Consider the following 16,654-nt stretch of genomic DNA (forward strand, 5'->3'; position numbering starts at 1 on the left):
TCACCTGATATTAACTATAAATATCAACAAATAAAATATGGCAAATACAATGCCGCAACGCAACAATATATATTCATTACTGAACTGTTCTTCTTACAAACTTGAATAAACATTAGAACAATCATTTAAATTAACTCATATATCTTTTCTAGAACAAATTGAAGATATTAATAGTAATTTTACTGATACTTCTGTTAGATAACGTCAAACATTAACATGAAAGTTCTTAATTAAATCATATTCTCTATAGCAAACACTGTATAAGTCAACTTATTGATTACAAACACTACTATAAATCAAGTCTATCTATTGGCTTAATCGTTCTACTACTACGCCTTGTATTGTTCTCCTTTGGCCTTTTCTCATTACCACTAGTTTCACAAGACTTGTACACTGACTGTGGAAGGAAGTTACTCCCACCGTCCAACTCTAGGTTATGTAATCTTTGTATAGCCCGTACTAAATTACCCTTACATGTTTTTAATTCAAAACATCGAGTCACTCCGTCCCTCCCAGGAAATTCCTTAACAATACGTCCCAGGGGCCATTTCATGCGAAGTATATTATCCTCATGGTAATACAAGCGAACCTAATCCAGCATTACCCTTACTCTTAAATGTGTTTATTGTGGGAGGTAAATTTCTCAAGTATTCCTTGCTCCACACTTCCCAAAACAACTCTAGTCTTCTCTGTCGCACAAGTTCTCTTTCACACAAATTCGCTCTCGTTATCTCTACTTCAAGTTCAGATATTTTATTTTGGAATCCTGTAACCTTGCCTATTAAAAAATGAGAAGGGGTTAAGGCCTTTGGAGTGTCTACTTCATCTCCAACAAAGGTTAATGGCCTAGAATTCACACATGCTTCTACCTCTTGCAATGATGTTTCGAGTTCTGTTCTTTTGAGACATTTACTTCCAATTGACTTTTTTAAAGCTCCTTTAATGGAGCGAACAAGACGCTCCCACCATCCTCCCCACCAAGGAGATCTGGGAGCAATAAATTTCCACTTCGGACCCTCCTCACCGAAAAGGGTGAATAACTCTGTCTGAGCACCTACAAATGTTTTAGCATTATCAGAATAAAACACTGATGGAACACCACGTCTAGATGTGAATCGCCTCAACGCCAACATACAATCTTTTTGAGTTAAGGATTCAGTCAATTCTTAAATGAACTGCTCTTACCACTGCACACGTAAACAATAGTACGTAAAACTTAACATTCGGAAAATCAAGGCAGAACAGTGGTCCGGCATAATCCAAACCAGTGACCGTAAATGGGGGTGCCTGGTGCACTCTCAATTCCGGAAGTGGTGCTGCTACTTCATTGCATGCCAGGGAATCAACTTTTTGGCATGGTATACACCGTTTTTGAACGGACTTCATTAACTTTCTGACACCAAGTATCCAATATGTATTTCTTAATACATTGATAACTGTGTCAACACCTGCATGTTGTAATTTAACATGAAATGATCGATTTAACAATGTTGTGAAATGGCCTTTAGGTAGAATGATAGGGTGTTTCTCATCATAAGAAAGGTCTGCCTGCTGCAGACGACCCGTAATTCTTAACAACCCGTCATATCCCATAAATGGACGTAATTTAGAGAGTGGAGAAGAGCCACTAATAGATTTACCACTCTTTAAAGAATCTAGTTCTTGTCCAAATGCAACTTCTTGTTCCTGTTGAAATAAACAAAGTTTAGCCATAGCCAGTTCATCATGAGAGAAGTTTTCTGGAAATTCACATGGACCTTTCAACTTTTTGACAAACCTTTTACACAATGCAGTTATTCTAACTGCTTTATCAAAAGTACCCCATCTAAGAACATCAAATATTCTGACCTTTGGGAGACATAATTCTACTAGCAAAGCTGACTGTGTTTCTGGCTTTACATTTTCTATTTCTTCTAATGAAACACTATGCTTATGCAAATCAAACTTATTAGCTAACCACGCTGGACCATCAAGCCAAATACCAGATGATACTAAAAAGTCTTCTGCAGAGATACCCCTAGTTAACAAATCTGCAGGGTTGTGTTTCCCTGGACAATGGGTTGTTATCTGAGAAAGGTTACGATTTTCTATAACCCTGTTTCTTACAAAGGTATTCCACCTTGCTGAATCTCCTTGAATCCAGCCTAATGTCACTGTGGAGTCTGTCCAAAATCTACAAATTACATTCTGAAATCTCAATGTGTCTCTTACAAAAACTACTAACCTAGCAGTAAGAAGGGCACCTAATAATTCCAAACGAGGAAGTGAAACTTTTTTCACTGGAGAGACTTTCGCTCTGGATGTGACAAATGAAACTTTAAATCTATCAGACTTTGGGATACGAAGGTAAACTACTGCCCCATATCCTCTCTGATGCGTCACCAAACCCATGTAACTGTTCTGTAATGGGGAGGCAACTTGGGTACTTTGTCAAATGGTGGCGAATTGTGGCATTTAATAAAAATGGGCTACTAGCATTGCCAAATGGCACTCTCAGAAATGTCATTGTTCTGATTTTGTCCTCCCTTTTCCAAAGAAACCTATGGACATTTTGGTCATCCTCATGGACCTTGATTTGCAAAAATGCCTTTGTAATGTCAGAGGTTAATCCAATTTTCACCTTCGGAACCGTAATAAAATGTCAACAAGTCCTGGTATAAGTGGGGGGCCCGTTTCTAGGCAATCATTCAGTGAAATCCCATTATTGCATTTAGTAGAGGCATCGAATACCACCCTAACTTTGGTTGTAAAACTGGCATCTTTCACTACTGGGTGATGGGGAAGGTAATAAACAATACCACTATCTGTGGTGTCAGCTTCAGCAATCATGCCTAATCTCTCCATTTCAGAGATAGAGGCCTCATATTTTTCACCTAATTCTTTGTCTTTAGCAAGCCTCCTACTCAGACTTTTTAACCTCACCTTGGCTATCTCTCTATTATTTTGAAGGCACTCTTTCATACCCTCTTTCCATGGTAACTTAACTTCATATCTCTCATTCACCAGACGTATGCTCTCATTGAACTCTTTCAGTACAGCATCTTGCACTCCATCACTTGGTTTTACTCCAATTGTTTCTAGGTCCCAGAATTTGTTCAATCTGTCATCGGATATGTCTGTAATGCAAAGCAACTGTGGGGATACATGGTTAACATTATGATTACGAGTAACATTTATATTGTCATTCAAATTCCATCTCCCTGAGATAACCCAACCGAAAACAGTGTCTTGGGCTACCAGACCCTCTGGAAGATTGTGTATGCCACGTCCCATAAATTGCCAATAATTATCTAAGCCCACTAAAATGTCAACATGGATCTCCCTCTCTTTGTCATCTGCTAATGGGAGATGGGCTACTGCTTTCAAGCAGGACTGTGGAACCTTAGCTCTAAACATGGGTGCACATATCGATTTAAATTATTTCCCACCCACCATATTTATTTTCAACATTTAATTTGTAAATATTTCTAGTTTCATTTTGGGAGGGCTTACCTTCACCAAAGGCAGCAAATGCAAATGATTCGGATGCTAACCATACTGGTCCTACCTTATTTACAACACTACTTGATACATACGTGTTATCAGAACCTGTGTCAAACATGACAGTTACTAGACAGTCACCTTTACTACCTTTAACTCTGACTTTAGCAGTCTGCAAGACAGTATGACTATGAGGAATATCAGTGTTCGAATGAGTTGTAGTTGCAGCTTGGACTAATGGTTCTGTAGTTGCAGCTTGGACTACTGGTTCTGTGGAAACTGGAACCGGAGTGGCTGTCTGTGTTGTTCCTTTCTGGCAGATAATTTCATGATGAGGTCCGTTACAACTGCGACATTTGAAACTGCATTTCCTTGCAAAGTGACTAGTGTTCAAACATTTGAAGCAGGCGTGTGCTTCCTTAATCGCATTCGATTTCTCAGCATGTGTCATCGATCTAAGTCGTCTGCATTTCCACGAGCTATGATTTGTCCTATTACAAAATATACAGTCTTGATTTTACGTGCAACAGCAACTGTAGCTGGCATAGCTGAAACTGTTCCTTGATTTTGCACACTTCCTGAACTCTGAACCGTGTTTGCGAACCCTTCAGAACGTTCGCGACGCTCAATCTCTGATTTCAAAAATTCCAGTAAATATTTTAAGTCTGCTTCCTTACCGATTCCTGATCTTGCCCATTCAAGGCGGATTTCTGGAGGTAAGCGTGATAAAATAAGGGGAGTCAGTATTATGCCATATTTTTCTCCATTGACCCCTAGTGCTTCTAATGATTGGACATTCATCTCGAATAGACCTGCACAACGTCTCTGCTGCGGTTGAAGCCTGACTTGTATTGACATTGATATTAATGAGTGCCTGGATATGTGAAAAGATTATACGCTCCGGTCGACCAAACCGAGCTTTTAGTGATTGAATTGCAATATCATAATTTATGTCTGTCAGCGCTAAACCTGCAATGCTGTTCAAAGCTTCTCCTGACAAAAGGTTTTTTAAATATGTGAATTTATTAACTTTGGGAATGGTAGTGCTATCCACTGCAGCACAAAATTGATCCCAACATGTCTGCCATTCAGATATTTCACCACAAAATTTCTTTATTTCCAATTTAGGTAGCTTTGTTGTATTATTAAGATGACTGCCAATACCGTTGGTAGTGTCATTATTATCGTTACTCGAACTCACGTGTAACTGTGACTGCTCGGAAAGTTCAGCTATTCTATTTATTGCTTCCAATTTTGTCCTTAACAAACGAGAACGAAAATCGTAGGCCTCACCAATGTTGTCATTTAATTGATCGTCCGATAGCTTTTCTTCTACTTGGCTCTGGACGGCGTCCAAAGCTTCTACTCGTTTGTCTAACTCTCCTACCTGGAGAGTCAGACTAGCCGATGTGGTACTCAGACTGTTTATCATCGTTGCCAGTTGGGTGGTACTCGGACTGTTTATCATCGTTGCCAGTTGGGTGGCTTCCCGCGTCGCCCATCCACGGCAGGCTGATCGTGTTTTCAATAATTTATCCATAATATTACCTGATTCGTTTGTATCTTTATCCCGATCGTTATCATATCAAGTTTAATTAAAACGTTTTTCCTTCCATTGCTTAGGTGACCTAAGGAACAAAGAGGAATATCAGGAACTTACACATCAATACAAGCAGAATCAAGAAGAAAATTAGTGATAAAAAAAAATTAATAAAACTTTGTCGTCTTCATTTGATTGGTTTTTAATACAACACAGGAGTAATTCAATGTTTTATCATGGAGCTCAGGTCATGTCTTAAGAACACAGGTGCATAAATAAAACGAACATATCAGACCCAACATAAAAATAATAATTGAGTAATTTGCGGCGATATGCATTTAACATATTTTAACATGCACAGAATAAATGAACATATCATATCATGTCAATATACAAACAAAATGAGTAATAATTTGGATAAAAATGCGACTAAGGATAACATTTGTTGCGTTCAATGCGAACGTCAGAGGAAGTCCCCAAACTAATTACTAGGCCTATTTTATCAATTAATAATTGCTGCTATAAATATATTGAGCAAAACGTTGAATTGTATTATTTTATTCAGAAAGAAGCAATCAAACAAACACTGTTATTTCAAAGTTCGGAACGTCCGTAATTACTACGGAAATTCGGCCCAATATTACGGACGTAGGGAAATGAAGATAAATAGGGTACTACGGAAATACTTAAATGATGGGGAATCCCCGGCAAAATGCAATGACTACGGACAAATCAACGACCCATATGACGGGGTTTTCCACGTACCTTCTCATGACGCACACAGTAAGAAATTCATTCCGAGCCTGTTCAGAAACATATCTATAAAAAAATTCTTCAATGCCTTCGCATAATTCCTCTTGGGTAGTGGTGTTTTACTAATATTTCAAGTTCATTTTATTAGGTAAAATTTTACACGCAAAAACAAACGCACGCATTTCTATTAACATTTATTTATCAGTGTTTCATTTACATCTTACAACATATTAATTCTTAATAATTATATACTTTCTTCAATTATTCCTTCCGATAAAATAAATCGTATTCTTAACCACTTTATTCTTTCGTTTCTTATTCCTTCAAAGTTATATTTATTGTACCTCGACACATTAAAATTAGTATATATCCCTACGTACTTCAATTCGTTTTATATTAATAGAAACATGTACATGACGTTAATAATTCTTTACCGAAACATTTAATTATCACTTTAGTAAATCTTTGTTTCTTATATTATAAATCATTTCTATTGTACCCTGAGACGCGTACCATTAGTATCACTTAGGCCTCATTCAATTCATTTCTTTTATTTGTAAAAACTATACATTTTAATTTTCACCGTATTGTATTTTTTGTACTCTGAAATATCGGTATCTACGTAATTCTTCGTTTCTTATCTCATCATGCCACCTAGCTACAAAATACGTGTTCGTATTTTATTTTCGTTATTAATTAATTAATTGCCAAGTTTGTCTGTGTCCGATAATTTGGATAAAAATGCGACTAAGGATAACATTTGTTGCGTTCAATGCGAACGTCAGAGGAAGTCCCCAATCTAATTACTAGGCCTATTTTATCAATTAATAATTGCTGCTATAAATATATTGAGCAAAACGTTGAATTGTATTATTTTATTCAGAAAGAAGCAATCAAACAAACACTGTTATTTCAAAGTTCGGAACGTCCGTAATTACTACGGAAATTCGGCCCAATATTACGGACGTAGGGAAATGAAGATAAATAGGGTACTACGGAAATACTTAAATGATGGGGAATCCCATAGAAAACTCTATGAAAACTCTATGGAAATTCTATAGACATTTCTATGGAAACTCTATGAAAATTCTATGAAAACTCCATGGAAACTCTATAAAAATTCTATGGAAACTCTATAAAAATTCTATGGAAACTCTATAAAAATTCTATAGAATTTCTATGGAAACTCTATACAAATTCTACTGAAACTCTATAGAAATTCTTTGGAAACTCTATAGAAATTATATAAAGCTCTATAGAAATTCTATGGAGACTCTAAAGAAAACTAATAATTACACATCAGCATACACTTTACCGGTAAGTTATTTTATGACCCTACGTGCACGTGCGTTTTTATTTGCTAATATTTTTACCCTTGACCTGAAGTTTACGTGTAGTGAATTTCATTAATATGTGATAATGAATTATGGAGATATGATTCATAATGTGATTTCACAAAATGGCGTATAAATGACGTCACGGATGAGTGATCACGCTGAAAAGCTTATTAGAACTAAGTTAAAGTATTTCAAAGACATTGTGAAATTCTTGTGGTCATTTCCATTCAACTTTTTCAGATATTTGACAAACAAAAAGTGTACAGAAAGAAGAAGAATATTTTAATGCAAGTACAATAACAATAGGTGATCATTTTATTCTAAATGATCACCTAAATAACCAACCTTTGGCTAAGACTGTACATGATTCAAAGTATTCATCTTTCTTCAAATAAAATTAGAGGCTAGCTTGCTTGGCTGATACACAATTAAAATCCTCCCGCCGATTTTCTTCTTGCAGTTGCACCAAGCTATCCCAGGAGGCACTGCATGCATGGACCAATCCATTATGGCTTGGAGAGTAGTGTTTGTTTAAACCAGGGAGGTGTTAATTAACCACTCCCATTAATTAAACAATGAAAAATGATAATAATTGATGATATACAGTAAGCAAAAGTTGATATGATTCAAATACACAGTATTGATAATTAGTTAGTAAATATTACAAATGTGTTCTATAGAATTAAATACAAATATTTTTTATAGAATTTATATCAACTATTCTATAGAATTTCTATAGAATGATTCTATAAAATCTCTATTAAAATTCAATAGAGATTTCATAGAGTTTATATAGAAAAGCGTTGTATTGTTTTTCTATATTTTGTCCACGTTAATTAGATTTTCAACAGTCTATAAAGAAAAATCATATTCCTTTACATGCAAAATTGTAAAAGGTATTATTGTATTGCTATTGGCAAAATCAAAATGTAACCCCCATTAAACAATAAAAATTATAATAATTGATGATATACAGTAAGCAAAAGTTTATATAATTCAAGTACACAATGATAATTGGTTCATGTTAATATCCCTTACAAACTTGTTCTATAGAATCAAATAAATATAATTTTATAGAATTTATATCAAATATTCTATAGAATTCGTTTATAGATTTTCTATAGAATGATTGAATAAAATCTTTATCAAAATTCTATAGAGATTTCATAGAGTTTCTACAGAAAAGTGTTATATTGTTTTTCTGTATTTTGTTAAGGTTTTAATTTGATTTTGAACAATCTATTAACTGGTAAAGAAAAATCCTATTCTTTTACATGCAAAATTGCTTATCATATAATTTTTTGTAAGCGATGAAAAAAAAAATTGTTATTGGCAAAATAAAAATGTAATTATCAATCCACTTCATTCCATGATCTTTCAATAATGGTGAGACAATGTATTAATCACATATATAAATTCATTAATAAATTTTGTAGAAATTCTATAAAATTATAGGTTCATAGAAAAAAAGAAACATTCTATAGACACAAAATAAATTCTATAGAAATTGAAATACGTTTCTATAGAAATTTTGTAACGTAATTATAGCCCTATAAATCATACATTTATATTGCATTTTTTATAATAAAAAAAAAAAGTGAAATTGTAGTAACGTTTTAAAATGGCGTAAAATGGCAGCTAGACGGCATGGACCGGGGCAAGTGGTATTTTTCTGAAATGACTGGACCCTACTCGCCCCAACCCATGTATCGTCATCCCGGTCCATGCCGTTTATAACGTAATTATAGCCCTATAAATCATGCGTTTATATTGCATTTTTATTTTTAAAAAAAAGTTAAATTGTAGTAACGTTTTAAAATGGCGTAAAATGGCAGCTAGACGGCATGAACCGGGGCAAGTGGTATTTTTCTGAAATGACTAGACCCTACTCGCCCCAACCCATGTATCGTCATCCCGGTCCATGCCGTTTATAACGTAATTATAGCCCTATAAAACATGCGGTTATATTGCATTTTTTATAAAAACGTTTCAAAAGCACCAGTCTTTAGTGAGTATCCACTCCAATTATTATCTATTGCTAAAAGCATTAATACAAATAATCTGACACTCCGCATGTGGATAATCTGAAGCCAGGCAGATCTCTTGCGTTGTCCCGCAGGGCAGCATTTTAGGTCCTATTTTATTTTTAATTTACATAAATATATATCTATATGTATTGATCAAGATTGTACTCTTCTTCTCTACGCAGATGATAGTGCTATAATCTTTGCTCACACTGACCCAGATGTTATTTCTATCAAACTTGGTAAAGTTCTTGAAATGTGTAGCAAATGGTTAATTGATAATAGGCTTTCTTTGCACGCTGGTGGTAAAACTGAACTTATTGTGTTTTGCTCCAAGAAAAAACAACGTATTGTGAGTGAGCTCTGTGTTACGTTTAATGGGCACACAATCAAAGCTAGATTAACGGTTAACTACCTTGGCATCGAACTTGATCAATCGCTCAGTTTTTCCAGTGTTGCTAATCATATTATTTTTAAAATTAACGGTAGGCTTCGTTTCCTTTATAGGAATAAACAATGTTTATCTCTATCTTCCAGAAAACAGTTATGTTCCGCACTAATTCAGTGCTTATTTGACTATGGTGCCTGTTCTTGGTATTCCAGTCTAAATAAATGTCTTAAACGTAAATTGCAAGTTAATCAGAATAAGATGGCACGCTTTATTCTGGGTGCTAATTTTATGTTTCATATTGGACGAGAAGAGCTTTCTAGCCTCGGTTACCTGAATGTTGAGACTAGAGTTAAATATCTTAGGTTATGTCATGTTTTTAAAATTTTTCATAACCGACATGCCTCTTACATGTATTCTCAATTTTCTAGAGTCTGTAATTTTCATGGTCACCTCACCCGGAACAGTGTATACAACTTTATTGTTCACAAAGCTAGGGGTATCGGAGCTAAAGCTTTCTACAATATAGGAATCACGGACTGGAATGCTCTTCCCAATGATCTAAAATCCATCAATAATCAATCTATTTTTAAAATTAAATTAAGAAAGTATCTCATCGTTGATATTCCTATCTGATTTTATATTTTCCGGTTTTATGATATTGTTTCTCTTCACTTTTTATATTTATATATATATTTTTTTATTGTACATTTTTTATATTACCTTTTTAACATTTTATATGTGATTTTTTATTATGTCTTTCACATTTCCATATGCTTTTCTTATGATCCTTGTTCACTTTCACATCTCCGATTTCTCTTGCAATGGACCCCATTGGAAATAAATTGACATGTCGATTTTATGGGTCGTCCTTGCATCCATTCACTTTGGTTTTAATCAATTTTAATATTCCAATTGTTTGTTTTTAAATGTATTGTTGAATGGATGCTAAATGAATAAATGAAAAAAAAAAATGAAATGAAAATATTGTAGTAACGTTTTAAAATGACGTAACATGGCAGCTAGACGGCATGGAACGGAGCAAGTAGTATATTTCTGAAATGACTGGACCCTACTCGCCCAAACCCATGTATCGTCATCCCGGTCATTGCCGTTTATAACGTAATTTTAGCCCTATAAATCATAGCCCTAGTTAGTCCAAGCCGTAAGGATAAAATCATTTAATTAAATTATTCCACATTTTGCGCCCCATACATGTGAATGTGAATGAGGAATAAGTAACCAACTTCACGCCGGTTTTTTTTAAAAACAAAATGGACCTCACACAGGCCATTTCTTTCAAGTAAAATTTTAAACTTGGCAGCTTCTTCCTCCTCCATCTTTCTTTTTTGTTGTACTCGATATAGAGCCAGGGCTGATGATGAGGGGGATGGCCAGAGAAGTAATCGCGCGCTTGCTGATCGCCGCACATTACATGACATCATGGTGTGATCTTCGGAAGAGCGCGCAAGTTCAGACATGCTATCGTGGAATTCCGTCTTGCCGAGATAAACTATCTGAGAATTCCGTCTTTCCGAGATACTTTACCTTGGAATTCCATCTTTTCAAGATTAGTTATCTTGGAATTCCATCTTTTCGAGAAAATTTATCATAGAATTCCATCTTTCCGAGATACGTTATATTGGAATTCCATCTTTCCGAGATACGTTATCTTGGAATTCCATCTTTCCGAGATACGTTATCTTGGAATTCCGTCTTCTCCAGATAAACTATCTCAGAATTCCGTCTTTCCGAGATAAACTATCTCAGAATTTCGTCTTTCCAAGATAAACTATTAAAGAATTCCGTCTTTCCGAGATAAACTATCTGAGATTGAATTCCGTCTTTCCGAGATAAACTATCTGAGAATTCCGTCTTTCCGAGATAAACTATCTAAGAATTCCGTCTTTCCGAGATAAACTATCTGAGAATTCCGTCTTTTCGAGATAAACTATCTGAGAATTCCGTCTTTCCGAGATAAACTATCTAATATAAGAATTCCGTCTTTCCGAGATAAACTATCTAAGAATTCCGTCTTTCCGAGATAAACTATCTGAGAATTCCGTCTTTCCGAGATAAACTATCTAAGAATTCCGTCTTTCCAAGATAAACTATCTGAGAATTCCGTCTTTCCGAGATAAACTATCTGAGAATTCCGTCTTTCTGAGTTAATTTATCTTGGAATTCCATCATATCGATTGCTTTATTCCGTGTTTCCAAGATAATTATCTCAGTAACTCGGAATCTCGGAAGGTCAATTTAAGCTTCCGTATTTTCCAATTCAACGAGTGCGGGTCTTCATGAAATGCCTTCTGGCGATCACAAATCAGCGTTTTCACGTAAGGTGTCATCCAAGGTTTGTCATCACAGTGCAGTGTCTTGGTTGGGAAGTAAGTATTTATCGCTTTCACTAAAGTGCTATATAGTGCATCACATTTTCCTTGGACAGATGGTTTTTCAAATACTTCAGGCCAGTCATGTTGCGCAATCCAGCTTCCACACTTGATCTCTAATGGCAGATTCTTTTATAGGTCGAACCACTTTGTACCTGGTGGAATTAGTCTTTGTGATTTGGCTAAGTTTGGGAATTAATGGTCACTCGCTCCGACAGGGCAGCCAATTACAGGGTGCTGATACAACTTGTGTTGTGTAGCCTACATTTGTAATTATCTTATCGAGAATCGCGTCATTACGAGTGGGTGCATTGACAACTTGCTTGAGACCAGTGCTTGAGCATCTGTGAATGAAAAAAACAATCGTTACATAAAAATAAACAACATGATGAGTGTATACACGAATATATTTAGATACGCTAGGCCTATTATAAATATATAAATAATTTATTAATTATAATTAGGCCTATAATAGCATATATAGCGCGTTAATATATGCCTTGCACCTTTTTGAAATTGTAAACTATATGCCTCGCACTTTTGGAATGATAAAATGATGCCTCGCACAAATATTTGGCGCGCGTGCCATGCCCACCTCGCTTGCCTCGCACTTTGTCAACACTCTCGCGCGAGTGCGAACCGAAAATGGATAGGCGTAATGTTATTGTAGTACGGTCATTTTATTTTACCTTCTTAAACGTAGTTTTTCAACTTCCTTCTGTTCTGACATTATGTGGATACGATGTAAGTTCTGTTGATTTACTTTGGTGTACATTAACCCTGAAGCCCAAATTATAGGCCTAATAAATAGGGCCTAGGCTAGGCCTACCTAGGCTAGTAGGCTACTACTAGCCTACTAGGCCTAGGCTAGGGCCTACTACTAGTACGGATCGGGACCACGGACGATCGGGCCCAAGACGATCGGGCCCAGAAAACTTTTTTTTTTAAAAATATACAAATATAATTATTTTATTCTTTATATTTACAAAAAATTATTCATAATATTTGATTTTTATAGAGATATTGAATTACTTTAAAAAATGCGATCCACTAATTAATTTTAGTGATTAGGCTAATTCCATGTTTTTATATATAGCGCCACCTACTGTCCGACTTCTAAAACAGGGGTCACGTATGTTCTCCCGCAATGCAAATATAGGGAAGTTAACTGGCAAAACAAAACTATAGAGGGCGTCGAAGCAGCGAAGCGTGTTAATTGAAAGTTTTCACACAAAACGTTTTGGACACGCGACGCTGAAAGACGATCGTTCCATACATATAAAAGACGTAAAATAAGTTTAAAAAACTCCTCAATGATATAAACATTAAACCTTTTTTATTTTTAAACTTATTTTCTTAAAACATATGTATATTTTAAAAATGTTTATATAATATTTTAAATACTATAACATTTCAAACATTGCTATGCAAAACAGTAAAATGAACATTCTTGCTTCAAAAATTTCGGAAGTAAAATGAGTCATCTAAAATGTTAAATTACAATTAATTCGAAGTTTTTCAAACTATGCAGAGTGGTATATCATCTTGTTTAAGTAGTATTGCATCTAATTTTAATTAACACGAGAGAGAAACAATTATTTCACGGGAGTATAATTTGATTGAATTTAGGCTATTTGACACAGCAGAATAGACATGCCTGTGTTAAAGCATAGGCGCGTCTAGGCTATTATTAGGCGCGCGCGCGCTGGCGGCTAGGCCTTACAATACTATAGATACAGTACTGTACAATATCATCATAATAAATACTGTACTTTATTAATTAAATTGCCTGGCTGTGCGTCTCAATAATGAAATTATGCAAGATAGTAAATTATGTATGTTTATTATATAAACATACACTATATTATTTCTATTATTATTTCTTTTTTCATCTGTAATGTTTAATATTAATAGGCAAGACCTAGGTATGTACCCATAGAAAAATATACCTCAAAAATTTGTATGTATTCACATTTTTAAATAATAAATTGTAAATACTGTACAGTAATAAATTTTTTCAATTTTATAGGTTTATAGTAGGCATTAAAAAGTTTCATTTATTATAAAAATAAATGTAGATTTTGTTTATTTCAGAATGGACAACCATATTATACAAAACCTATTTCAGTATGCAGAACATGTGACTAGATCAAATATACAATTGCCTCCTTTATACTCTTATAATAAATATATTTAATAATTATTAATAGATTAATATTGTTAATACTGTAGATATTAAAATTCATTACTAAAAACAATGACAATATGTATCGATAGTAATCTTGATTAGGCCTAACTATTCTTCTCATCACAAATTAAAATCATATGAGAGATACATCGTATTCGTAACAATTACAATATATTTTATATTATAACATGATATAATCTTCTGGAGCCGTCAACAACAGTTAAATATCGCGTCTATTCCATTCACCATTTGACAGTGCTTTTTCAACAGCTGGAAAATGTAGTCGACTGTACCATAATTTCTGATCATTCGAAAAAATTGCCTCATGCAATAAATACACATTTCATCTGACTCCAGACATACCTTTAAAAAAATATAATAAAAAATAAAACCAGTGTTATGTGTAATTTATTGGTAATAAAATTGCAATTAATACATATTAATTGTATGCATAATTATAAAATAAAAATACTGTACAATGTTTAAAATAAAATGTTGCCTGTTACCAAAATGGAATAACCCAAACCTAGCGTTACTTATACAACAAGTGGATTATACTATTATTAAAGACGGGGAGGTCAGTGTAATGATATAAGGAGCTGAAATAATTTTAACGATATAAAAACAATATTAACATTAATGAACTATAAAGATATACTGCAAAACATTAGTTCTTAAACAATTTAAGCTACAACAAACAATAAATTATGAAAATGTGTATAATTCGGACCACATTCCACAAAAACACCTAACGATATGCCTCGCACATGGGTGGATATTCCCCAAACTCCAGTCTCTTTTAAAACTTGTATGTAAGCCTAGGCCTTCAAATCTAGGCCTAGTCGGGATATTTAAGATATGTGATGAGAATTACCTGGCATGGCATTTAAAATACTTGAGTGTGTTTGGTTGATCGCTAACATACTCAATAACAACTGTATTTTAGAGAGAAAATAGTGAAAATTCCTCGTTTTTTGTTCCATCACAACTCCACACCGTCAATTGTTTCTCTAAAACCTTTAAACCACGTGACTAGTTCAATTAATCATGAATATGTATGAGAATACCTGACCTCGCAAAAAACTTCCGAATTTTTTTTATAAAAGTTTGAAAATTGTACGATTTTTGGTTTAAAATTTGAGTAAAATTGAGACTAAAAGCAAGATAAATAACAGATATATTCCGCTTTGTTTTTTCTTCGTGTTTTTAGATATTTTGATTAACAAAGTATAAAGGAAAATAAATAAATTGTTTTAAGGTCAAATATTTATAGAAAGGCTATGAAAAATGCTAGGCCATTTGTTGATCCAAATTCAATCGACCGTTACGCAAAATAAACAAGTGCGCGTGGTTTTTAAACGGCGCGTTAATGCGCATGCGTCAAGTCGCGAAATTCTCTAGGAAACATACGTGGGGTACCATTTTGGTTCTTGGTATTTGAAGCCCTCTATCAGCCATATCCACGTGTAGCGGCCATTTTTTTTTTTTAACAACGAAGTAAGAGTTAAGAACCAACTATTAAAATCAAATTTTGGGTTACTTTTACACATTTTAAATAAGTTTGGTGTAGATTTTATAGATAACATTGAGTTATTCACCCAGCTATAGATAGGGTATATATCTGAGGTTAACAGACCACCAAAGCACAGTCGTACACTATAATAAACACATGCACTATCGAGGCATTTTCGGAGTGCCGCATTACCAAATGTTCATTTCGTTTGAAGTGTTTTTCGTTCAAAGTTTATTATTAGTTCGTCGTAAAAGATCCGTATTAGAGTATTTAGGAAGGATTTATTTAAATTTACATTATGTGACATTGTTATTAAATGTAATGGAAACAGTTGCTCTAGCCTATTAAAGATGTATTGTCCCTTGAAACACACAAAATGAAGGTCAAAATATTCTAAATTTAAATTGGCCATATTAAAGTAATATTAAAGTTATTCACTTTAAGACGAAAATTCGAGCCAAAAGCAACAAGTTTACGTTATTAACAGGTAAATTAGTTTGATTACATTTCATCTGGAAAATCGTCGCGAGCGAAAGTAATCAAAGATTTCAAACCACGAGTACGCATTATGCATATGCTAATTAGGATTGTTTACAACTTGTCACGGTTGAGAAGGTATTTTCACACAGATCGTGAGGAAGTTTTATGATTATGCATACAGAGTAGCCAAACAAGCGCGTTTCATTATGGGATATGTTTTGATCGAAAACTTTGACTGGAATGGGAGTCAAAGTTATTTTTTTAACAAAAAAACGTCTGTATTTCAGTTAAAGGATTTTTTTTTCGACAAATTTTTGGTGATAGTTACTTACTAAGATACTTCAAAATGACCCACCTTTTTTCGAAATCTGTTTCGCCCTCTACCCTAGTTCCGTTTTGCACCTGTCATTTATTTCGACTCAAAATTTGTTAAATAACTTTATTGTGAGTACCACACCTTAGACGTGTTTCTCGCACATCGGTTCGTGAATTTCGCATACTCATAATAGAGGGCTAAAAACTCAGTTTATTGGTGAAAATTCAATTTTAACATATTTT

General features: G+C 34.3%; 2 protein-coding genes across 2 annotated transcripts in view; one reads left to right on the forward strand and one right to left on the reverse strand.

Moving 5' to 3' along the window:
- Window positions 1-569: 569 nt before the first annotated feature.
- On the reverse strand, window positions 570-3,931 carry LOC144845660 (uncharacterized). Its single transcript, XM_078703089.1, has 4 exons — window positions 3,493-3,931; window positions 2,740-3,386; window positions 1,266-2,400; window positions 570-1,138 (listed from the first exon to the last, which is right to left on the reverse strand). The coding sequence occupies exons 1-4, from the start codon at window positions 3,929-3,931 to the stop codon at window positions 570-572; spliced, it is 2,790 nt and encodes a 929-aa protein (XP_078559215.1).
- An 8,607-nt stretch (window positions 3,932-12,538) lies between these two features.
- The window catches only part of LOC144845422 (lysosomal alpha-mannosidase-like), a 114,721-nt gene continuing 110,605 nt past the window's right edge, over window positions 12,539-16,654 (forward strand). The window contains exon 1 of the mRNA XM_078702744.1: window positions 12,539-12,659. Within this exon, the coding sequence (XP_078558870.1) occupies window positions 12,561-12,659 (99 nt within the window). The 5' untranslated portion in view covers window positions 12,539-12,560. The remainder of the gene's footprint in view (window positions 12,660-16,654) is intronic.

Source organism: Antedon bifida, chromosome 6 (genome assembly GCF_963402885.1).
Source record: "Antedon bifida chromosome 6, ecAntBifi1.1, whole genome shotgun sequence".
NCBI lineage: Eukaryota > Metazoa > Echinodermata > Crinoidea > Comatulida > Antedonidae > Antedon > Antedon bifida.